A 25,979-nucleotide genomic window follows, 5' to 3' on the forward strand; every position below is an offset into this window, starting at 1 on the left:
AAGGCTAACAGTAGAGTTGATCGAGGTGTTTAAAATCATGAAGGTTTAGAGAAAATAAATAAAGAGAAATTATTTTCATAGAAACATAGGTGCAGGGACAGGCCGTTCGGCCCTTTGAGCCTGCACCACCATTCAATATGATCATGGCTGATCATGGAACTTTAGTACTCTATTCCTGCTTTCTCTCCATACCCCTTGATCCCTTTAGCCGTAAGGGCCACATCTAACTCCCTTTTGAATATATCGAACGAACTGACCTCAACAACTTTCTGTGGTAGAGAATTCCACAGGTTCACAATTCTCTGAATGAAGAAGTTTCTCCTCATCTCGGTTCTAAATGGCTTACCCTTTATCCTTAGACTGTGACCCCTGGTTCTGGACTTCCCCAACATCGAGAACATTCTTCCTGCATCTAACCTGTACAAACCCGTCAGAATTTTATATGTTTCTATGAGATCCCCTCTCATTCTTTTAAATTCCAGTGAATATAAGCCTAGTCGATCCAGTCTTTCTTCATATGTCAGTCCTGCCATCTCGGGAATCAGTCTGGTGAACCTTCGCTGCACTCCCTCAATAGCAATAATGTCCTTCCTCAGATTAGGAGACCAAAACTGTACACAATATTCAAGGTGTGGCTTCACCAAGGCCCTGTACAACTGCAGTAAGACTGTAGGGTCAATAACCAGTGGGCATAGATTTAAGGTGATTGGCAAAAGAACCAGAGGCGACATGAGGAAAGATTTTTTTTACATGACGAGTGGATAGGATTTGGAATTCACTGGCCGATAGGGCGGTGGATACAGTTTCAATAGTAGCCTTCAAAAGGGAGTTGGATAAATACCTGAAGGAGAAAAAATTGCAGGGATATGGGGAAAGAGCGGGGAATGGGACTAACTGGATTGCTCTTTGAAAGAACCGTCAGAGACTCGATGGACCAAATGGCCACCTTCTGTGTTGTATTATTCCATGATTTTACGATCAAGACTAGATTTCACATATTGATTGGGCCATGACATGAGGGTCACGTTACTGTCCAACTAAATATTAATTTTAGTGGAATAAGACATGATTTAATAACTAGGTTTATTTTGCTTGCTAGAGAATGACTCTTTTGGTGACTTGTATATTTCAAACTTTAGTTCCACATAGCTAAGTGGAGGAGATGGGGTAAACAGCCAAGGTTTCCGTTTTTGATCGATATCCGGTGACATAGAAGGAGGACAGGATCAGACTTAGCAATAATGTCCCTATGGTTGAATAGCTCGACAGCACTCTGTGTCACTTGAGCAAAGTACTAGCTCCTGTGGCATTATACTGCAGTGTTGATTCAACACCTTCAAGAGAGTGGGGAAACTGGAGGGGAATCTTAAAAAAGAAACTTACTAAGTTCTTTGAATGTCCATATTTCAATGGAATGAAATCAGATTCAGTCTTGGGATTGTCTTAATGATGGTGTGTGTGTGAGAGAGGAGTCAGGTGACACTGGTGTGCTGAAAAGGCATTACTTTGATCACATGACAGTTCCAGAATCATGAATGTGGGTTTTAAAATGTTTATGCCTGGGTAGTTTCATCCCACGAACATCAACCAGCGATACTAATTCCAATTCAAATAGTACTCAATACTGAAAATTTACGTATTCATCAGAATTAAGGAATTAGATGCTGTTAGATGAATATCTAGAACTTAATTTAAATCTGCTCTCACTCGACTACATCATTGCCCCTGTTAGGTAGCTGGAACACTTTAACATTACTTAATTAGCTGTGAAGCTATTTGAGGCATTCGGAGGATGTGAAAGGCACTATATAAATGCATGTTTTTTTTCTTTACTTAGAGTGATCATTTGTACAGTTTGATGGCTCAGATGCTGACTTTTCAAATATTAGGCCATAGAAGAACAGTCAATATGGCACTACCCCAGCAATACTTTTAAGTGGGATGTGGTGCTGGCACAATATCCCACAAAAGAGAAATCTTTGTGCTTGATTTGGCACATTATGAAGATTTTGCAGTCCCCCTACTGCCATTAATCATGGTGCTGCTAATGGATTTCACCTCATTACATCTCTAAATAGCTTTTTCCATCATCCAATTTCCATTATGCCTGTTTGCCACATTAAAAATGTATCTAGTTATACAGTACTTGACTCTGATTGAGTCCTTGCTTTGTCTTCAAGGTAGGTGGCTGTGGCTTCTAAAACAGGACGACCGCTTGTGCTTTTCTGCCCACCCCACAGCTAGGGCAAACCCGACAGCCACTTTCACAGCCATAACCCACGAGCTGGCTTTAAGCTGTTTACGTAATTTATATATTTTTTTATCGAACGAAAAGTGCAGTAATCACTTAAATATCTCAAAGGCAGTTCCCTGGTGACAGCTGGAATGGCTTTCCTCGGCACCATGACAGAATTCCCAAAACGTTTTTTCCAACACTGAGCTGGTTTCAGGCCACCATTGACCATTACTGTCGCTGCCCACGGACTACATTTCCTGAGCGTAAAGTCCATTCCCTGCTACTATAGAAAGTGCCTGCAGTAGAAGAATGCCACTGTTGCATTTTTAGATTTATTTTATAACCTTTGTAACTCTCGCTTTACTCTAGTAGTGAGTCCTGGCTCCCTATATTTGTGCCCTAATATCTCGGTAAAATTTCATATCATGCCTGGAGAATGAACAGAGAACTATTTCATAGGCTATCTCAGCCACTGTTTCTATCTCGTGCCTTTATTGATGCAGTTTTCAGAAGCGGCAGAATAACATGACATTAGACTTTTAAGCTTTAACTAAAAATACGTTTTTTAAACGTTAATAGAACAGGTGAACAATAGTAGTACCACAACGTATAGGGCACAATTTTCCTCAGTTACCTGTGCCTTTTTTTGGCACGCAGCGCTTTTTTTGGCCTAAATTAAAATATCAAAGTTTCCCCAAAGATTGTGTGCCAGTGTAACTCAGTTAGTTACGATTTTTTTGGGGGTAGGTTTTTTTTGTGTCATAGAAACGCAGAAACATAGAAAATAGATGCAGGAGTAGGCCATTCGGCCCTTCGAGCCAGCACCACCATTCAATATGATCATGGCTGATCATGCAACTTCAGTACCCCATTCCTGCTTTCTCTCCATACCTTTGATCCCTTTAGCCGTAAGGACCATATCTAACTCACTTTTGAATATATCTAACGAACTGGCCTCAACAACATTCTGTGGTAGGGAATTCCACAGGTTCACAATTCTCTGAGTGAAGAAGTTTCTCCTCATCTCGGCCCTAAATGGCTTACCCCTTATTCTTAGACTGTGACTCCTGGTTCTGGACTTTCCCAACATCGGGAACATTCTCCCTGCATCTAACGTGTCCAATCTCGTCAGAATTTTATATGTTTCTATGAGATCCCCTCTCATTCTTCTAAATTCCAGTGAATATAAGCCTAGTCGATCCAGTCTTTCTTCATATGTCAGTCCTGCTATCCCGGGAATCAGTCTGGTGAACCTTCACTGCACTCCCTCAATAGCAGGAATGTCCTTCCTCAGATTAGGAGAATAAAACTGTACACAATATCCAAGCTGTGGCCTCACCAAGGTCTTGTACAACTGCAGTAAGACCTCCCTGCTCCTATACTCAATTCCTCTCCCTATGAAGGCCAACATGCCATTTGCCTTCTTCACCTCCTGCTGTACCTGCATGCCAACTTTCAATGACTGATGCACCATGGCACCTAGGTCTCATTGCACCTCCCCTTTTCCTAATCTGTCACCATTCAGATAATATTCTGCCTTCCTGTTTTTGCCACCAAAGTGGATAACCTCACATTTATCCACATTATACTGCATCTGCCATGCATATTTGCCCACTCACCTAACCTGTCCAAGTCACCCTGCAGCCTCTTAGCATCCTCCTCACAGCTCACCCTGCCATCCAGCTTAGTGTCATCTGCAAACTTGGAGATATTACACTCCATTCCTTCATCTAAATCAATAATGTATATTGTAACGAGCTGGGGTCCCAGCACTGAGCCTTGCGGTACCCCACTAGTCACTGCCTGCCATTCTGAAAAGGACCCGTTTATTCCTACTCTTTGTTTCCTGTCTGCCAACCAGTTCTCTATCCACGTCAGTACATTACCCCCAATACCATGTGCTTTAATTTTGCACACTAATCTCTTGTATGGGACCTTGCCAAAAGCCTTTTGAAAGTCCAAATAAACCACATCCACTGGTTCTCCCTTGTCCACTCTGCTAGTTACATCCTCAAAAAATTCTAGAAGATTTGTCAAGCATGATTTCCCTTTCATAAATCCATGCTGACTTGGACTGATCTTGTAACTGCATTCCAAATGCGCTGCTATTACATCTTTAATAATTAATTCCAACATTTTCCCCACTACCGATGTCAGGCTAACCGGTCTATAATTCCCTGCTTTCTCTTTCCTTCCTTTTTTAAAAGGTGGGATTACATTAGCTACCCTCCAATCCATAGGAACTGATCCAGAGTAGAAAGAATGTTGGAAAATGACCACCAATGCATCCACTATTTCAAGGGCCACTTCCTTAAGTACTCTGGGATGCAGACTATCAGGCCCTGGGGATTTATCGACATTCAATCCCATCAATTTCCCTAACACAATTTCCTGACTAATAAGGATTTCCTTCAGTTCCTCCTCCTCGCTAGACCCTTGGTCCCCTAGTATTTCCAGGAGGTTATTTGTGTCTTCCTTAGTGAAGACAGAACCAAAGTATTAGTTCAATTGGTCGGCCATTTTTTTGTTCCCCATTATAAATTCACCTGATTCTGACTGCAGGGGACCTACATTTGTCTTCAGTAATCTTTTTCTCTTCACATATCTATAGAAGCTTTTGCAGTCAGTTTTTATGTTCCCTGCAAGCTTACTCTCATATTCTATTTTCCCCTCCTAATTAAACCCTTTGTCCTCCTCTGCTGAATTCTAAATTTCTCCCAGTCCTCAGCTATGCTGCTTTTTCTGGCCAATTTATAGGCCTCTTCCTGGGATTTAACACTATCCTTAATTTCCCTTGTTAGCCACGGTTAAGCCACCTTCCCCGTTTTATTTTTACACCAGACAGGGATGTACAATTGTTGAAGTTCATCCATGTGATCTTTAAATGTCTGCCATTGACTATCATTGGGGCATAACCTGCCACCCGTGCCAATTCTGGTTTGGCCAGCTTCAATTTAGTCCAATTTTTCTTAGGACGGCACATGAGACCGCTCTGGATAAACCTTCTGGGCAGGTAAGAAAATCGGCCACGTCCCGGACAGCAGCAGCAGAGAGCAAGAGAGAGGGGTAAGGAGAGAGGGGGGGGAGGCCTTTCGGCCAGAGTTAGGAGCGGCACCCAGCACCAGGAGGGGGAGGCCCTTCGGCCAGGGCTAGCAGCGGCAACTGGCACCCAGCATCGGCACCAGGAGGCTTTTCATCCAGGGCTAGGAGTGGCTCAAGGCACCGGGAGGGAGGTGGGGATAGCCTTTTAGCATAAACACTTTAATAATTTAATACTGGTAAGTTTCTGCAATGTGTAAGGTGCTTGTGCAGGTTGCTGTGAGCTGGCTAGAATGTGTTGTATGTTTCACTTTCCAGCCTCAGCCCGCAGTGTGTCCCTCGTTACCCTGGCAACCTGATCTTTTTGGCGCAGATCTTAGGCTCCATCCCCAAAGCTAAAGTACAGGCTAGGTGGCGCCAAAATCAACAATTCAAATGGGGAAAGTTGGATGATTTGTTTTAGCGCAGTTTGGCCCAAAACAACGCGCGTAACTCTTTAAGTACGCCAAAACACGGCTTTAGTGAAAATGGAGCCCTTTATTATTTTCAGCACTTGATAAACATTACTATTTCCTAATTTTGTAAAAAGTAATAAATTGTTCCCAAACCTTGTTCTAAATTAGAATACAATTAATCTTCATATGCAGAAGTTATCTTTTACTTTTTGTTGTCAACTATTGAAGTTAACTCACTTAACTGACTTTCTTTAGCAGTTCCAGACAGATTCTCTGATAGACCTTTTGATTTGAAAAGACTGTCTTCGAAATGGTGACTGGACCTTCATTCATTTGAACTTACTGTCAGCTAAGTTCAAAGGAACTGCCAATCAAACATATATTTAAACAACACATAGAATGTTTGTATTTAACCTGAGTAGCTTGGTTTCTCTCTCTGACATTTGTATTTTAGAGAAATTAACAACATTCTCTGTGGTTGGAACTGCTTTTTAGTCCTTTATGTAAGAATTAAAGAGTGAAAAAAGCCAGTACCGAACTAAATTTTAGGTAAAAGTATTCAATTTTTGTCAGTCATTTTGTAACTAGAATTGTTTTTTCATCAAATGCTGTGTGTTTTTAAACTGAACAGGGTCACCCTTGGATGAAAGCTGTCATAGATATATCTCAGGTGTGTGCTTTTTATGAAAGAATAAAAGTGCAAATACAATATTCACATTTCCAGAGCATTTATATGGACCCATCTTATTTCTCCGTATCAGTGGAGTGATTGTATTTGATGGCATTAGTCAGGGAAGACTTCGAACATATGAGGAGAGACTGGATCGACTGGGCCTGTATTCACTGGAGTTTAGAAGGATGAGGGGGGATCTCATAGAAACATATAAAATTCTGACAGGACTGGACAGGTTGGATGCAGGAAGAATGTTCCCGATGTTGGGAAAGTCCAGAACCAGGGGACATCGTCTAAGGATAAGGGGTAAGCCATTTAGGAATGAGATGAGGAGAAACTTCTTCACTCAAGAGTTGTTAACCTGTGGAATTCCCGACCACAAAAAGAGTTGTTGATGCCAGTTCATTGGATATATTCAAGAGGGAGTTAGATATGGCCCTTACGGCTAAAGGGATCAAGGGGTATGGAGAGAAAGAAGGAAAAGGGCACTGAGCTGAATGATCTGGCATGATCTTATTGAATGGTGGTGCAGGCTTGAAGGGCTGAATGGCCTACTCCTGCACCTATTTTCTATGTTTCTATGTTTCTATATTCTGGTCCCAGCGGGCCAATGCACCGATTTGATTTTGGACTGAATGCAGGACCACGTTTTTCTGCCTTCCCATTTAGAAAATAATCAGCAAACTGGACGGAAAAAAGGTGAGTATTTGCAGGAGAACTTTTCAGAAGCAAACGAAACAAATCTGAAGGCAAATACATCCCACATTTAAATTCATCTCCTCAATGTTTCTTTCAGACCACTATATTCTAATTGTTTTTGCTTCAGTGGTTTAAAAAAATGTCAGTGCTGAAAATAAAGGTCAGGCTGTCAGGTCCTGTGATATCACGAACAAGAGCCCAAAGCTCACCGATAAATGTTTTGACCATTTATGTAGAATAAATCGAATGCTCAGAAAGGGTCATTGTTATTTTGAACATTTAATTATTTAAAATTTACTGTGAAGGAAAGCAGTAACACTTTCCCATTTGCCAAAAGCAGGTCCAATGCATGGAAGAGCAAATGTCAACTTATCGAGATTTTGGTTTTAAACTTTTGAAAATCCCTTGCATCCTCCTCTATTGTTTTTAAACTGAATTCAAATTCTCAAACTGCCACAGTGGGACGTGAACTCACTTTCTCTGGATTATATTTAGAGACATGGGGGCAGGTAATACAGTCCTTTCACAGTGGCCTGGGATTTGCAGCTCTTCAGGTACATTATACAGCTGTGACAAATTCTGATGACCTTGCATTATAATGCAAGATTAGATCATTATAATACATATTTGGCTCTTCTACCATTCAGCATATGATGTGCTGGGGATGGGACAACACAGGGCCAGTTTTTTAAAAATTAGTTCACGGGATGTGGGCATCGCTGGTAAGGCCAGCATTTATTGCTCATTCCTACTTGCCTTTAAGGTGGTGGTGAGCCACCTTCTTGAACCACTGCAGTCCATGTCATGTTTCTTTGTAGCTACTTGGTATAACTCAGAGGGCTGTTAAGAGTCAATCACATTGCTGTGGGTCTGGAGTCACATATAGGCCAGGCCAGGTAAGGACAGCAGATTTCCTTCCCTAACTGGACCAGATAGGTTTTTACAACAATCTAGTAGTTTCATGGTCACCATTACTGACACTAGCATTTTATTCCAGATTTAATTCATTAACTGAATTTAAATTCTCCAGCTGCCATGGTGGGATTTGAACTCACGTCTCTTGATTATTACTCTAGGCCGCTGGTTTACTAGTCCAGTTACATAACCACTATGCTACCATTCTCACAAAAGGTTGCAGATTATTAAGCGTGAGAAGCTCAAGGGCTGTTTGTTGCCCTTAAAAATGTCCTGCAATGGAGGGGGAAATGGCTGCAGGTAGATAAGCGTGGAGACCTCACCCCTTCAGTGACATGGCTTTGGAGGGCCTGCTGTAGGAATACTGACTGAGTAAGGTGACTCTTTTTGGAGGTGAGGCCACCCTGATATGCCAAAAGCACAAATCTACCTTTAACAACACGGATCCAATTGAAGGTAATGGGCCTCCTTTGAAGCATCCACTTGATATGGGCACTAAGTCTATGGGGCATAATTCATAAGGCATCTCCCCTTATTTGCATGAACATTGGAGGTAAGCAGCCTCAAACCTTTGGGTCACATTACTGAGTGCTGCGTGCATCGGGTTCTCTGTAGGCCGCAGGCTATAATGAGTTTCATATGTTGGCTGTTAAATAAGATTCCTTAAAAGCCCACATCTTGACAACAATAACAGCAAGCGGGAACAAATCCTTGGTTCGTTTTTTATTCCTCGTTTCGTAGCTTTGAAGCATCTTGGTCAATTAAAAATGTCACAACTATTCCCCTGGTTAACTTGACAAAGACTGGGTATCAAACCTGGGACCTGCTGGTGATTGGATGTCAGTAGCACAAAGCAGAATTAAAAAAAAAATCCAAATCCAAATGTTAAAAAGTACATTTTAAACATTCTTTTCCCCACCTCCTTTCTTCAGGCTTTACCTTCATTAGGCCCCTGCTTAACCTGCTCTATATAGTAGTCCAGTTCGACCTTAGACTGTTCCACAACTATCCCCAATTCCATGATATGATATTCAAACAGAGGCACAGCATCAATGTTTCTTCCTCTTGATCTACAAAGTTCATAAAAGGGGAAAACTGGATGAAAACTGACAGAATTCATTCCAACTGGCAGGCAGATTGGAAGGTCAGGAAACTATGTAACAGTGAGGCAGTCAGTACTGTAGCCACCAATTCATAGACTGTGCAGTATGTGAACATTACTGCTTTGAGTCTGCTATTATGTCAGGAAAAATCTGAACCATTGAGTCACAACAGATCTCGGTTTCACTGTGATGCTGTTTTGGGTATCATTATCTCACTCGTATCAGATTACATTTAGCGCAGCCAACCTTGTTTGTCCCAATTGGGGGGTTTTGACATTAAAATTGTAACTTGTGGTCAAAATTCTATGTACGGAATTGCTATATCTTTAATGCAAAAATACCTGGTCAAGAGTGCCACATATCTTCCTGCAAGCTTAGACCTTATGCTGAGTTTAATCCGGCAAATGAACTGCAGCTGGTAAAAATTGTCAGCTGTTCACAGAATGTTTGTGTTGAATGCCACGGATCTGTAATTCTAAATAAAGTCACCCGAATAGCCGAAGCAGTTAGCTGTCAGGCAGCTGGGTAACAGGAAAAAGCAAATGAATTCCAAAAACAGCTAAATGCAAACCAGAGAGTTAAGGACTGATTTTATGAATAAGAACATAAGAACATAAGAAATAGGAACAGGAGTAGGCCATACGGCCCCTCGAACCTGCTCCACCATTCAATAAGATCATGGCTGATCCGATCATGGACTCAGCTCCACTTCCCCACTCGCTCCCCATAACCCCTTATCCCCTTATCGCTCAAGAAACTGTCTATTTCTGTCTTAAATTTATTCAATGATCCAGCTTCCACAGCTCTCTGAGGCAGCAAATTCCACAGATTTACAACCCTCTGAGAGAAGAAATTCCTTCTCATCTCTGTTTTAAATGGGCGGCCCCTTATTCTGAGATCATGCCCTCTAGTTCTAGTCTCCCCCATCAGTGGAAACATCCTCTCTGCATCCACCTTGTCATGCCCCCTCATAATACATTTCGATAAGATCACCTCTCATTCTTCTGAATTCCAATGAGTAGAGGCCCAACCTACTCAACCGTTCCTCTGAACTGCCTTCAAAGCAAGTATATCGTTCAATGCGGAAACCAAAACTGCACGCAGTACTCCAGGTATGGCCTCACCAATACCTTATATAGCTGTAACAAGACTTCCCTGCTTTTATACTCCATCCCCTTTGCAATAAAGGTCAAGATACCATTGGCCTTCCTGATCACTTGCTGTACCTGCATTCTATCCTTTTGTGTTTCATGCACAAGTACCCCCAGGTCCCGCTGTACTGCGGCACTTTGCAATCTTTCTCCATTTAAATAATAACTTGGTCTTTGATTTTTTTCTGCCAAAGTGCATGACCTCACATTTTCCAACATTATACTCCATCTGCCAAATTTTTGCCCACTCACTTAACCTGTCTATGTCCTTTTGCAGATTTTTTGTGTCGTCCTCACACATTGCTTTTCCTCCCATCTTTGTATCGTCAGCAAACTTGGCTACGTTACACTCAGTCCCTTCTTCCAAGTCATTAATATAGATTGTAAATAGTTGGGGTCCCAGCACTGATCCCTGCGGCACCCCACTAGTTAGTGGTTGCCAATCAGAGAATGAACCATTTATCTCAACTCTCTGTTTTCTGTTAGTTAGCCAATCCTCTCTCCATGCTAATATATTACCCCCAACCCCGTGAACTTTTATCTTATGCAGTAACCTTTTATGTGGCACCTTGTCAAATGCCTTCTGGAAGTCCAAATACACCACATCCACTGGTTCCTCTTTATCCACCCTGTTCATTACATCCTCAAAGAACTCCAGCAAATTTGTCAAACATGACTTCCCCTTCATAAATCCATGCTGACTGCCTGACTGAATTTTGCTTATACAAATGTCCTGCTACTGATTCTTTAATAATGGACTCCAACATTTTCCCAACCACAGATGTTAGGCTAACTGGTCTATAGTTTCCTACTTTTTGTCTGCCAATAGGCTCTCCCAGCCTGAATAAATGGTTAACCTTCAGAATACAGAATTGAAATATCTCTGAGCCCACTGTATGAGTACACTGGGTAATTTTGACTGTGGGCGATAGTGTAAAACAGGCCATGTTGGATCAGCCACCCTTTATACATCTTGGCTCTCCCAGCATTCCCAGCTCTCCCAGCATTCTCAGCTCTCCTGGCTCTCCCAGCATTCCAAGCTCTCCCAGGATTCCCAGCTCTCCCATTCGAGAAGTTGTGGTGCCCTCCCCACGATTTTAAGCCCATGAAATGAAGGATGGAAAACCACTATCCATGCCAATTTCCCAATGGGCAGGCAGCAGGCGGGGCCGTTGCTAGATAATGAAAATTAGGAGCAATATCTCACGGGCAGCTGATCAGATAGCGTCCATTTTACACTATCGCAGTGACAATTACCCCTGTGTGCTCATACAGTTCTCTCAGATATTTCCATGCTGTATTCTTAAAGTTAACCAGTTCGCCAGTCACTATTTTATGGGGGCTGAATTTCTTTTCCAATGCAGGAAGTTCCAGGATTTTTACTACAAAAGCAAAATATTGCGGATGCTGGAATCTGAAATATAAGAAAATGCTGGAAATTTCAGCGGGTCAGGCAGCATCCATGGAGAGAAAAACAGAGTTAACATTTCAGGTCGACGGCCCTTCACCAGTTCTGATGAAGCGTCATCGATCCGAAACGTTAACTCTGCTTTTCTCTCCACAGATGCTGCCTGACCCGCTGAGATTTCCAGAATTATCTGTTTTTATTCCAGGATTTTTACTGTTGTGTTGCCCTCTGTTTTTCTCTATGCACCATGTACCTGGAGCGCATCAAGCCTGGCTTTTCAAATAACACAATGTGGCAAGGGTGCGTATTCGGAATGAATCAAAGATTGTTTGACCTTTCTTACTGCATAATACACAGTGCAAAATATATTGTAGCATAGCTGGGCGAACGATATTTGTTTGTTTTGATCAGTTTGAATCTGATCTCTAAGGTGTATTCAGTGTGTACTAAAAGGATGCAAAATAATTTGTGTAGCTTGTTGAAAATAGCTGCGCAAAATTGAAATGTATATCTCTGTCTAAATGATAGTCATTTTGTCATCTTACTAAATGCTTTAATGAGGACAGTTTTGGAAATTTAGCTGGGGTCTACCAGATGTATCACATCAGAGGTGGCATAGGAACGTGAAGCAGCTCAATGGCTTCTAATAGGGCTCTTAACCTTTTAGGGTACGAAAGGTAAGAATCAACTGAAGCACCTTTAGAATGGTTTTATGCCATTGACATTAAGACACAACAGTTTTCCAGATAAAGATGCCATACAACCTTATCCGGGGAATGCAACTCAAAACTCAAAATGATCAATTCATCTGCTTCCTTGTTCCTTGACTACTTCTTGTGGTCTCTTAAGAATCATTATAAGTCTCTGGCTTTATATTTTCTTTTCTAAGTTTGTTGCTGGGCAGAACAGGCTGGTGTTTACGACAATTTTCTCACAGCTCAGCAAAGCAGCTGTACTTGTTTTTCGCTGCTTATCTTTACTAGTCCTTGCCTGCAAACAAACCAGACAATTTTCCCAGGCTATTTTGAAGCAATAATAAAATCCTTGCTACTTTTCTCTTCAGCACAGTAAGCAAAGATCATCATCCACTCTGATTTTGGTCGAGTTTAACACCGTCCTTTACTCCAGTGGTGTTTTGATGCAATTCATTCATTCCTCGGTAGGCTTGTGATCCCAAATGAGCCTACCTGTAATTTTGTCTCAATTGTATTGACATACGGTTAGCTTTTAAAATTAATCATGCTCTTTCATCAAGCCCGATCTTTTATCCGTCTCCTGGTTCCCGGGCAAGCATCGCCTTGGTCATTCCTACTCCATAGGCCTTAAATAGTCTTCCTTAAAACATGCAGCATAAAGTCCAAAATCCTTCATACCCGATCCACTTCACCAGTATCATAGCCAGTTGTTAATTCTACAGACAGGGCAAAACAATATTCCATATATTAATGCAGCGCCTAAGTTTGTAACTTCATTTTTATTATTTGAAGAGACTGCACCTCAACTTTTGCCTGCATTTACTCAACTTTGACCACCTGGTGTGCAAGGTGAGCAGATCTGAGTACCTCTTGATAGATCAGCTTCTGCGGGTGTGGCAAAATCTGCAATATATAGGTCCAGGATGCATAGCGTAGCACTGGTGGATGATGGTTAGGTTTGGAACATGTCAGGGACTACAGAATACGGGATATCAATTGTATACCCAGCCCTGACTGGCAAATAGTATTATAATCTGGAAATCATATTTAGATTTGAATAAGCCGCATGTATTTTATTAGTGCATCCTCCTAATTATAAGAGGGTGCTTGTGAATGTTTGGTGACATACTGGTGCTAACTCATTGTCCTGTGCAAAAATAGGACTTCCAGGTTACCTATGTTCAGGGCTCGGGGCAATGGAACTATTTCATTGGCTCAGACTGGCAGAGGGGTTATAGATGTGCTGATCCCTCTCTTGCAGTTGGTGAGATCCTTGCAGGGTACGAGCAAAGGGCTAAAAAAAAACTCCCATAAGGTGCCAGTTGCAACAGCCCAGTGGCAATCAATTAACTCAGCACAGGATTGAGCCTCCATGATTGTTTTGAATGGCAGGCAGTGAATTAAGCAACTGAGCCATTGGCAGAGTTCTTCTACTGAAATTTCGTTCAAGTTGCTTGAAGTTCATAACCAATGGCATACTTCAGATTAGTAATGATGCATGTTGACTGTTATTAAAGAAAAACAAACAACGGCTTTAGTTTAGTTTTGGATGTCTCTTTGGGGGTTTCTTTGGAGGAACAAGAACTGTGCCATGCTCTATGATTGACAGACTGAACTACAGCCCACCATGGAGAGGATGGTCATTCTAGGGCCCTTTTCAATGGAGCCCTCTTAGAAGAGTCTCTAAGCTCAGCCCAAAGTCTTTCACAAACACTGGAGACTTTGGGCTCCATTCTACAGCCACCTCTCTTTGTGTTCATTATATTGGGGAATTGAATAAATTGGGGCTTCACCAAGCTCATAGCTTCCCAGTGATCTGCTCACGCATAGATTTTTGGTCATGCCGAGGGAGAGCCAAGCAGCAATACTTCCTGGAAGTATTTTTTTTCCAGATCTGCTTGCTGGAACCCTCAGTGCTCTCAGGTGCTGGTAGTGCCCTTTCTATCACTCTAATATCCTTCCTATAATTAGATGCTCAGAACTGCACAGAGTGCTGCAGCTATGACCTAAGCAATGTCTTGTATAAATTCAATATTCCTTCCTTGCTTTTATATTTAATGCCTGCCTCTATAAAACCCAGAAACCTTGCTCTTTAATTGCCTTTTCGAACTATACTCCCAGCTTTAAATGTCTGTATAACTGCCCCTGCCCCCGCATCCCCCTCTTCCTTGACTGTTAACAATCTTGTCACCTCGCATGCACTTCCTTTGACTGTTCTTTTTCCCAAATGTACTACTTTACAGTTCTTTACATTGAACTTCAACTGCCACCTCTCTGCCGACTTCACTGTGGCCTCTTGAACTCTATTGTGTTGTTCCTCACAGTTTGCCATGCCTCTTCATTTGGTATCATTAGCAAACATTCCTGTTGTGCTTAAGTACAAATCATTTAGATAAATGAAAAAGAAAAGATGAGAACAAATCCCTGGGGCACACCGATCCAAAACAGCATTGAACTCGTGTAGTATCCATTCGAACCATTGACTATTCTTTCTTAAACTATATCAATCAGAAATTCCTGTTTCAATATTAACAATGTATGTATTTTCAAGTAGGCAGTAGGAACAGGCTGGCGGCTTCATTTGGATATCTCCAGGTCCATGTAACACATCTTCAGATATCTTTGGGATAATGCAAAAAGCAGCAAAAATCTGAAACTTGCACTATTGAATCGCAACCTCCAGAATGCCTGCTAATTTCAAGAAGGGTTTTGTTTACATTGCAAAATAATAGGTGGTTTTGGAATTAGCCATTTTGCACTTGTAATGTATGGCACACACTTGATAAGGTATTAAAACATGAACACAGCCTCCAGAGATAACTGATCAGCTGACTATAAAACAAACTCATGATTGGGCCGAATCTGGGGATCTTGGGATCCTATGCTGGCAATTGCAGTGCAAAACCAAATGATCTCCTTGAGACGTTAGACTGGGCAGCAAAGTGGCAAATTAGCTTTAACACAGATAAAATTGAGGTGATGCACTTTGGTAGAAAAAATAGAAACATCACCTGCGTCTTAGAAAATACGAAACTGAACGGGGTAAAAGAGCAATGGGATCCAGGGATACAGGTGAACAAATCATTAAAAGCAGCATTGTAGGTCAGCAAGGCAAGTACGAATGCTAACAAAGCACTGGGATTTATTTCTAGCGGCATAGAGTTCAACAGTTGTAAAGTTATGTAAAACGTGTATCGGACCCTGGTCAGACCACCCTTAGAGCATTCTGCACCGTTCTGTTCTCCATACTATAAAAAGGACATAGAAGCACTGGAGAAAGTGCAAAAAAGATTTACAAGGATAGTACCAAAATGAGAGATTACAGCTAATGGCAAAGATTGAACAGGTTGGGGCTTTTTTCTTTAGCAAAGAGAAGACTTAGAGGCATGGCTGTAGTTCTAGAGTACTTCCATTTTATACAAAGCTAACAGTATTTTAATATATTTCCATTTTCTCTTTTTAGGGTTGAACCCGTCCTGGCCAGAATTAAAGAAGACAGGAAGCGAATTATCCTTCCATCTATTGACAACATCAAGCATAAAACATTTGAGGTCCAACGTTACGAGAACTGTGCCCATGGTTACAGCTGGGAGCTCTGGTGCATGTACATTAGCCCTCCCAAAGAATGGTGGGATAGAGCGGACCCTACATTGCCAATCAGGTCAGTTGTCCTTTTAGTTGCTTTTAGAAAACTGCTCTTTCAGACCGATGATGGACAAACTAAACATGGTGGATAAATGCCCAACACAAAAAGGCATTGGGAGTAGATTTTTGACTTCACCGCCTAGAGGTAATCTGCTGGCGCGAGTCACCCGTCATTTCTAGAACCCACAAATTTTCATTCCATTGGAAGGGCAGGTCACCCTGCCACACTACTGCCCACACAGTGAAGATAAAAATATAGCCCATTAACTTCTACCCCATTAACACTAAGCTCCTCCCCCTACCTTTTCTAACAAAAATTGTAGATAAGGAAGTACTACTGAAAAAAATGGCGGGAACTCAAAGTTGAAAAATCGTCAGATCCTGTTTGTGTAAGTGCTAGGATGCCGAGGGAATTCAGAAATGAAATAGTGGAGGCTTTGGCCAAAATCTTTCAAATGACCTTGGATATGGAAGCAGTGCCACAGCACTAAAGGGTTGCCAAAGTAGCACCTCTCTTCAAAAAGGGAGAAAGAGGAAAACCAAGAAGTATAGATGAGTCAGTCCAACAACAGTAGTATGTAAGCTTCTAGAGACCATAATATGGCATAAAATTAATAGTGTGAAAGACATGGGCTAATTAGGGACAATGAACATGGATTTGTAAACGGCAAATCATGTCTAACAAATTGAATGCAGTTTTTTGAGAAAATAATCGAGACGTATGGTGTGTATTATTAAAGGAAATGCAATGGCTATTGTGTACGTGCATTTTCAAAAGGCAGTTGATAAGGTGAAACATTGGAGGATTGTAGATAAAATAAGCCAGTATTAATGGGAATGTAATCACATGGATAAAGGAGTGGCTGAAGAACAGAAAAGAGTAAAGAGTGGTTAGCGGAAGTTTTTGGACTGAAGAGATTATGGGGTAGAAATTCAACGCCGCCCGATACAGGTCGCACCTACTGCTTTTGATGTGTTTTCCCCGCCACTGTGGATGAGGTGGCCTCTTGCGTGAAATTCATCTCTTTGTCATTTTTTTTCGAGCGGACCGGATGTAGGTCATAATGGGGGTGTTAGTGAGGTGGTGAGCACACGAGAGGGACGGAAGTGGAGGCGGGATGGAGTCTCCGCCGCTGTCAGTCATCAGCGTAGCACTGATGATGTCATGACGCTTGTGCGCCACCACATCTCTCCCCTTCACTTAAAGGGGAAAGCAGTTGCGAACTCTGTGATTCTTTCAGTTAGGTCTACTGGGACATCAGGGAGAATTTTGGCCAGGCCAGCGGCCTGCCTGTTGGCGGCCCGGCCAAACCTGGGGGCAATTGTCAGGCCGACCTGGCAGTCGGCTGGCAAAAAAAATAAAATGGCGGCCACGGCAGTGCACCCTCCCCTTGACTGGCTGCCGCACAGCGAACAAGTGCACCAACAGAAAAAACTGTTGGGGACAGCCCGAAGAATTTTTTCCCTGAATTTAGGTTAAGGTGCGGGAAATCGGCGGTGCGTGCTTTGATGACGCACTTAGAAGGGGTCGGCAGCAGCGGGACAGAAGTGCGGACCACCGGAAAAATCACCGAGGAGAAGTTCGTGAGCGGCGGCCATTCGACTCCAAATCGGCGGCCATTCGACTCCGCCGCATGGCCGCTGCTTTCCGGCGGTAACAGGCCTTATCAGGAGGCTGAATTTCGGCCCCTATAGGGCTAGAAATTCAACTCATTTGTGCCTCCCATTAGCGCCCCTGAGGGATGGTAACGGGGTGCAAATGAGTTTGTGACCAGGCACGGCGCTGTCTACAACTCCCGCCATATTGGTCAGGAGTATAGCGATGGTGATATGGCGCTGCGCTCCAATCTCCTGCGTCCGGAGGTCGGACAACGTTGCCGGGTGCATCGCTCCGTTTGCGCTCCAGCCCCGAAATTGACATTCGCCTCCTGCAGCAGCAGCGGGTGAAAACACCAGCAGTTGCAGGAGGCTGGTCTCCGGTGGCCGGCCGCTACCGGGGAGATAATTAAAGGTGAGGTGGCCAAGTACAAAAAAACAAACTTCTCTTTGTTTTCCTGGTCCTGATTCGGTTTCTTCGCGGGGTCCTGGCCGCGATCGTTCTGTTTTGAGTGCCGGGCTGATCGCGCTCCCTGGCGGTCCAGATAGGTGCCTATTTCTTATGCAGAGTCGGCAGCGTGTGTCCTTCCCTTTAGGTGAGGAAAGAGCCCCTGGGACACGACAGCGCTGTGCGGCCCAGTATGCAGCTCTGCTGAGGCGCTTGCACCATTAGCGCCCCAGGAAGGACGTAGAGCGGTGGATTTAGCACTCCACTTCCTTCCGGGGGCACTAATCCAAATTTCTGGAGAGGGGTAAGACTTCAGCACCTGGCGCGAAGTCTGCTCCCAAACAGGGCGATACTGAATTTTTCCCTGTATTACTTTCACCACTAATGCGTTAGTGGTCGTGCATCGGACACCCGTTGTACACCATGTCCAATTTTTCTTTCCACTTCCTTTCCAAAACCCAGCAGATCGATCATCAACTGAAGGGGAGAGATAGGTTTACCTTTTGGGTTTAACTCATCAATCAGTGTGCTTCTGAATTCTTACAAAGCTTCATAACAATGTCTGCTCTGTTAATGTTCAAGTTGGGTGAATTCTCTATCAAATGTAGGCAAATACATCACTACTGCATTTTTTATTGATTTCACAAATGTGCTTCGGCAGAAAAGCATTTGCAGTGTTTAAGTGGATGGAAGGAATGCTCCAGACAGAACAACCTAACAATAATTGACCTGCCTGAATGATTGGAAAGTCAGAGATTATCAGCAATGTTCCAGACATAATCTGACAAACACATAGCTCGCAAGGCCAGAGAATTGGAAAGCCAGCAAATCATTTATCAGTGCAACCTGGTCATGATAATTCATGATTGGTAAACTTAATTAAGCTCCTGAGATCTTGAGTCTGTCAACAAATTTTATAAGCTCCATGTCTCATAGCCTTGAAAAGTGGCTCGATTTATTTATTTTTGGTCTTGTTGTCCAATGTGTTGATGGAGGTTGCAAAGTTGAGGCGTGTCTTCCCGTATGTTTATAAATTAATAAAATAGCAGTTCATATACTTGGCAGCATGGCTGATCAGATACTGATGAAAGATTTTGAAGTAGTATTTTGACACAAGTGTCAATGCTGCAAAATTTCAACCATGCAGTTGAGAAATTTCAATGATTACTTTGGACAGGCGATAAGATAAGAAAGAACTTGCAGTTAGATAGGGGATCAATTATTGTCTGCACACAATTTTTATTCTGTTTTGATGCTCTCCACCCACCAGGTTACTGCCCAGGTGGTGAAGATAAAGATCCACCCCCTGGCATCTTTTACATCCTCGGGACCTCCCAGAGCATTTCATTGTCTATGAATTATTCTGAAGTGTCGTCACTTTTGTAATGTAGAGAAAACACAGCAGCCAGTTTGTGCACAGCAAGGTCCTGCAACAGCAATCAGAATAATAAAAAGTGAATCTGCTTTTGGTAGTGCTGGTCGAGGAAGTAATGTTGGCCAGCACACCAGGAGAGCTCCCTTATACACAGAACATAAGTGGCACACACAGGCCGGAATTTTGCTGGCGCTCAGAGGGCAGGTTTGGAGGCAAGTCCACTGTCAAAATCTAAAATATTTAAAGTAGGTCAGGAACCCGCTGTCAACCACCTCCATGTCAGTTTCCCAAGTGTCGGGTCTGCCTGCACTTTACAGACCCGACACCAAGTGACGTGGGAGCCTATTGACATAGTTAAGAGTTTGTTAAAAGGTACTTAAACAACATTTTACTATGTACTTAGCATTCTTCCAGCTTTTTTGCAAGGTTCCCAGCACTCGGGGATCACGTCAGGTAAGTAGGTCGGGTTTTCAACTACGCTCCGTTCCTCTGAATAGTTGACAGCTGCAAAAGCTACTATTTCACAGCTGTTCACTTTCCAATCAGAAGCTGAAGCCTTCAGGATTTGAAGGATAGAAGTGTTTGGAGTAAACTCTCTATCCACTGTCACCTGCTTGGAGCAAGCTCTCTCACCATTGACAGGTCACTTCTGTCATCTCAACCTCACCTGTCATCTATTCCATTAGCATCGGTGCCCTTGAAAAAATCTCACCTTGGTCCTCAGAATCCCACCATGATCAGTCCCAATACCAACATTACGAGGCACACCAGCATTACCACGCAACCAGCAGCACCAACAACAACCTTCTCCATAATCACCTGATGCTGTACAGGACACAGAGCATCAGCACCCGACCACATTGCTGCCCGGAACGCCAGGGATGGCCTCACCATGGTTAGATTTACTTCACTTGATGCTGTACAACCTGGCTGCCACATGATGTGCAAGGTTGGTACCACCCACACCAGCACTGTAAAGCATCCCTACAATGCCCAAGCCATTCCTTTAACACTCATCACCATTGTAGGGCATGCCCTTATGTCTGACCATTCACTATAACTCACTAAGCCATTTCCAAAGTTGCACACAAATCTGACAAGAAGGCAACGTCTTCAAAATGAAGATTTCAATGTTTGACAACACATTAGCAGAAACTTTACATGAACATTGGCCAAAAAACCCAAGTCCCTACCCTTGTGTGTTGTTATGATTAGATCAGGTTGAGAGTGAGTGTGAGGGGTGGTTCGTGAGATGGGGTGTGATAATGTAGATAGAGAGGGATGGGTGGAGGTGCAAGGTAAGTTGATGTGAGTAAGGATGTGCAGGAGTAGGGTAGGGAATGCAGAGTGATGGGGATGTGATGAGTGGCACGGCAGAATGAGGTTGAGTGTGGCTTCGCAGTAACGTTTCTTGATCCACTGAGACATTAAAGGGTCTGTGCCACTCCAGCCAGCTCCTCCTGACGACATCCCTGCTTGTGCCCTCCTGTGCAATGTGCAACCAGGCTGCATTGGTCTCCTGGGGGGGTCTCTTCTGCCCATTGGAAGGGAAGAGAACCTCCCTGCTTATGGTGGGAGTCATGGGCGAGCATGGGTGCAGCCGTGCACCTTTGTGCTGTGCTTGTCAGCGTTTGCAGCACCTCACCACTCGCAGGGCAGGTTTAACAAGCCCCATCAAGGTCAAATTCTTTTCACAGTGTGGGATGGAGCCAGGACTAGGGTTGCAACCTGCCACCTACCCCGGACCTGCCATGTTGGCAAAATCGTGGCAGTGGTGTGGAGAGAGGCCAAAAATAGTTTATAGTGTTTGAGCCGCAGACATGGCCTCTTGTTATCCCTCCATATTTTTGCTCCACCATTCGTAGTAGAGCCTTCAGCTACTCTCGGCAATTCCCTCCCTAAACTTTCCCAACTCCCCCTATTTCTTTAAAGACCTCATCAAAACATCTCTTCTTGTCACCACTCCTAATATCTCCTTCCTTGGCTCACCATCGTTTCCCATGCAGCCATCAGTGAAGCGTCTTGCAATGTTTTTTTAATGTTAAAGGTGCTTCACAAATGAAAGCTGCCTCTTATCAAAATGGTATGCCAATTTATCTTTAAAGGCAAATTAATCTGGAAAACATGTGCCCTAAAATAATGGTTACATTTTTGGGTATTTACTCCAGATATGCTTCTTGGTTTCGCAGACAACTGTTTGTGGGCCCTTGCACCTGTAGTGTGCGTCTACCTGTCTAATATTTGGGCAATTAATTGCTGGCCCAGGGTTGAACAGAAAACCCTCATCGCGAGATTTCGGCTCAATGTTTATTTCATGTGCCCTTCGGATTGCGATAAAATAAACACCTCACTAGACTGTGACTATAAATAGCAAAACAGATTAACTAAAAAGTAATGAAAACAGAAAATGCTGGAAACACTCAGCAGGTCAGGCAGCATCTGTGGAGAGAGCAACAGAGTTAATGTTTCAGGTTAATGACATTTTGTCAGAACTGGAAAATGTTAGAGGTGTTTCAGGATTTAAGCAAGTACAGAGGCTGGGAAAGCAGGGAGGGCAGGAAAGAATAAAAGGAAGGTCTGTGAAAGGATGGAAGGCAGGAGAGGTTAAATGACAAAAAGTACATGGTAATGGGACAAGTAAAGAAACAAAAGATGTGTCTAGACGAGCTGTGTGGGAATAGCAGAATCAGCAATAGCTGCCGTCCAAAATAATGCAGGTAGATGTTATGCTCTGAAATTGTTGAATTTGATGTTGAGTCTGGAAGGCTGCAAAGTGCCTAATTGAAAGATGAGATGCTGTTTCTCGAGCTTATGGTTGCAGCCAGATGATGCAATTTTAATTCTCCGCTCCACTCCCATTTTGACCTCTCTGTCCTTGCTCGGCAATGCTGTTTCAATGAAGCTCAACATAAGCTCAAGGGACATCATCTCTGACTTAAAAAGGTTGTGGGTTCAAGTTCCACTCCAGAGAATTGAGAACAAAATCTAGGCTGACGCTCCAGTACCGTGCTGTCGGAGGTGAGGTCTTTCGGATCAAAAGTTTTACCGAGGCCCCTTCAGCTCTCTCAAGTGAACATAAAAGATCCATGGCACTATTTCAGAGAACAGCAGGGGAGTTCTCCCTGGTGTCCTGGCCAATAATTATCCCTCAAACAACATCACTAAAAAACAGATTAGCTGGTCATTATCACATTGCTGTTAGCGTGCACAAACTGTTGTGTTTACTCCAGTGACTACACTTCAAAATACTTCATTGGTTGTAAAGCGCCTTGGGGCTTCCCAAGGTTGTAAAAGCCACTCTATATTACAAGTCTTTCTTTCTTACTTTACCCAAGGTTGGAGGATTATAGTCAGAAGATTACAAGAATAGGAAAGTGGGAGTAGTGGGAGATTCTATAGTCAGGAGAATAGCCTTTGTTTGTAATCAGGACTGGGAGTCCCAAATAGGACGTTGCCTTCGTAGTGCTAGAGTGAAGATTGTCATGGAAGATGTGGTAAAACCTCTAGAAAAAGAGAGCGAATAACTAAATGTATGAAGTTAATAGAAGTATGGTTGAGGTCTTGCACAGGGATTTTCAAGGTTTAGATCCTGCTGTTCATGGCTGTCAGCCTCGCTTTCACCAATGTTGTGTGTCCTCACTTTGCCAATAATATCGATGGTACCATCCTCCATTGGGGTGAGAGTTTGCAGTGTGGCTACGTCTTCGCCACCCCGATTCTTGCAGTCTCCCTTCTGTTGTGTGTAAGTTTGTCCTGCAAGAAGATATGAATATCCAAAATTAGCAGACAGGAAAAGAGGAAAAGACCAGCAGGTCCATCAAGGAGTGGGAGTGATTCGTGTGTGGCCTGTGAAAGGGTTGTGCAGAAATGTGTGCAAGAGGGGAAAATCGATGGAATAAAGATCATGTGTACAGTATAAAGCATCATTGAACTTAGCAGAATTGTGAGAACTAATCCAAGTCTCAGCAAAATAAAAGCAGAATGTTATTTGGGCCAGTTTTGAGGGCTGTTGGAGATGTTAAGCGTGTGAGTTAGGGGCAGGGTTGCTCAGACGAGATAAGGGAAGCAGTGCACCTCAGGAGTTAGTGCTGGGGCCTACTTCTGTTCTAGAGATATCTAGATAATTTGGACTTGGGTGTGAAGAACACAATCCTGAAATTTGCTGATGACACAAACGTTAGGAGGTTTAGCAAGCTGTTTTGCCATCCTCGACTCCCCATCTGGTGGGGCCTACTTGTTCTGGTGGAGGCCAGTCTGCCTCCTCACTCTTGGAGCAGCAGACTCCGGTCTTATGACCAGTCTCTCCTGGGTCCAGGAAGCCAGAATTCCCAGAGTAGGAAGTCCCGACCCCAGCTCTGCTCCTTGTGTTATTGGCCTTGTAAGAGCCGATGGGAACTCCCAAAGTTGGCGGAGATCTGGCATGTCTGGGGTCCTGCCTGTTTCTAGGACATTTCACCCAACTCTCACCAGAGTTATGATAGGAGTCTGACGGAACTGATGAGGAAATTCAGGACCATTCTCTATATTATAAGTTACCCTGCTTTGCCTAACATACAGGAAATGACAATCTAACGTCTTCTCCAGGGAGGATAGATCTGAGGCTGAGGTAATCCAGTTTGTTTTTGGTGCATCTTTCTTGAGGCCACATCAAGAATGCACAGGGTAAACGGGGCTGGGAGCAGGTCACCAGCTGGTGAATTGGGGGAGGGGTGGCGGTGGTGGGGGGGGGGGCGGGGAAATAAAATTGTACGAAAGGTGTAGTACTCCCAATATGATTGCACCTTTAGATGGAAAACTAAGGTGGTCGTTTTACAATAGTAGTTGTAAGGTTTAATTTTTAAAAAGTATCTGCAGAATGAAATAGAGATAGGGTAATACAGGTTTCGAGAAGGAATTTGTTGTAAAGAGAGGTTGTTATTGGTATTGTGGATATCCCGAATTTACCACTATAATTGGGTATAGTTTCCTAAAAATAATCCTGCGTTAAAATGCCTTTATTGAAAGCACACTTATTGATGCACTGACAGCCACTCTGTAAGTGTTGCTTGAGAAGTAAAACTAACCTTCATTATGAGGTTCTTGGTTATAACATTACTTCCAGATTTTATTTTCACATTACATTTTGTTATATGTCATGTAGCTTGTTGATAATGTGGAAATTGTCGAGTACCAGTCTCCTGAGAACCCTATTATGTTGCGGGTGAAGGTGAGCAGCTTCCTATAGAAACACATGGAGGCTACAATGCATCAGCAATTCTACTTGTAGATAATTGCCGTTTTATCCGCACAATGAAGTGCCGCCTTGTGGTATTAAGCTGTGAAATGAAATTGTCACAGTCAAGGTTTTGCTCTGTGGGCAGAAAAAACACATCAACCCCACTGCAGTGGTTTTGGTTTTGGTTTTTGGATGCAATTCGACCATTTTATGTAATAAATACATTTTACTGGTGGTTAAAGTAGAGGAAGAAAATGAACTTCATATCTTTGAAAACCACACCAAATTACCATGCAATGGTTGGATAATAGGCACAATTTTTCAACATTAGATGTAATGTTTAATATTATTTGCTGCTCCTCTTATCAACCTGTTTTTAAACGGTAAAATCACGAGCAGTATTTTTCTTCTTAATGGATATATTGCACCCACACAGATAGTACGGCATTACCAGCAGTTTGGGTGGTGCAATGCAAAGTGATTCATTTAAATCCACAGTACAGTGGAGCAGTACAATGGAGCAGGCTGGGGTGCAGAAGGAGCAGCGTGGCGACCTAGCCCAGCAGGCTGAGCGGACCCCGGCTTGCGAGCACCATCGGAGCAGGCCGGGGAGTGGAAGGAGCAGCGTGGCAGTGTACCAATCCAGGGAGCAGCACGTGCTGGAGCAGGAGAGCAACGGCAGTGAAGAGTGACATCATCAAGATCCAAGTCAGTGATTGGAGCGTGGGAAGGTACAACAGGAGCGGCGAGGTCGGGGCGAAGGAGCGGCGCGAGATTGTAGAGGGACGTGATCGGGGCCCAGGAGAGGCATGAGTTTGAGGCCCAGAAGAGGCAAGGGCCCAGGGGCAGCATGGGCCAGCCCACACTGCGATATGTGTAAGCACTAGGCCGTGCATCCAGCTGGTCTCCAGTCGTCTTGGTTAATCCTTGCTACTGGACCAAGATCTAGCTCTGTCAAGCCCGAGTGGTGGCTGGTGTGCACACGTTAAAAAAATCCACTCGCAGGCATCTTTCACCCTCCAAGATCTAGTTTGGACCTGGAATTTTAGGTCCATCATTGAAACACCTGTGAACTTTTTGACATGGAAGCAAGTCCTCCTCGATTCAAGGGACTGCCTATGATGATGATGACAATGGAGCAGTACAGTGGAGCAGTGCAATAGAACAGTGCAATGGAGCAGTGCAGTGGAGCAATACAGTGGAACAGTGCAATAGAACAGTACAGTGGAGCAGTGCAGTGGAGCAGTGCAATAGAACAGTACAGTGGAGCAGTGCAGTGGAGCAGTACAGTGGGGCAGTACAGTGGAGCAGTGCAATGGTGCAGTA

General features: G+C 43.4%; 1 protein-coding gene across 2 annotated transcripts in view; it reads left to right on the top strand.

Moving 5' to 3' along the window:
* The window catches only part of galnt17 (polypeptide N-acetylgalactosaminyltransferase 17), a 472,564-nt gene that overhangs the window by 180,478 nt on the left and 266,107 nt on the right, over window positions 1–25,979 (top strand). For both annotated transcript variants that reach the window (XM_070857213.1, XM_070857214.1), the window contains one exon: window positions 15,838–16,035. In XM_070857213.1, coding sequence (XP_070713314.1) covers window positions 15,838–16,035 — 198 coding nt within the window. The remainder of the gene's footprint in view (window positions 1–15,837; window positions 16,036–25,979) is intronic.

This window comes from Pristiophorus japonicus, chromosome 16 (genome assembly GCF_044704955.1).
Source record: "Pristiophorus japonicus isolate sPriJap1 chromosome 16, sPriJap1.hap1, whole genome shotgun sequence".
NCBI lineage: Eukaryota > Metazoa > Chordata > Chondrichthyes > Pristiophoridae > Pristiophorus > Pristiophorus japonicus.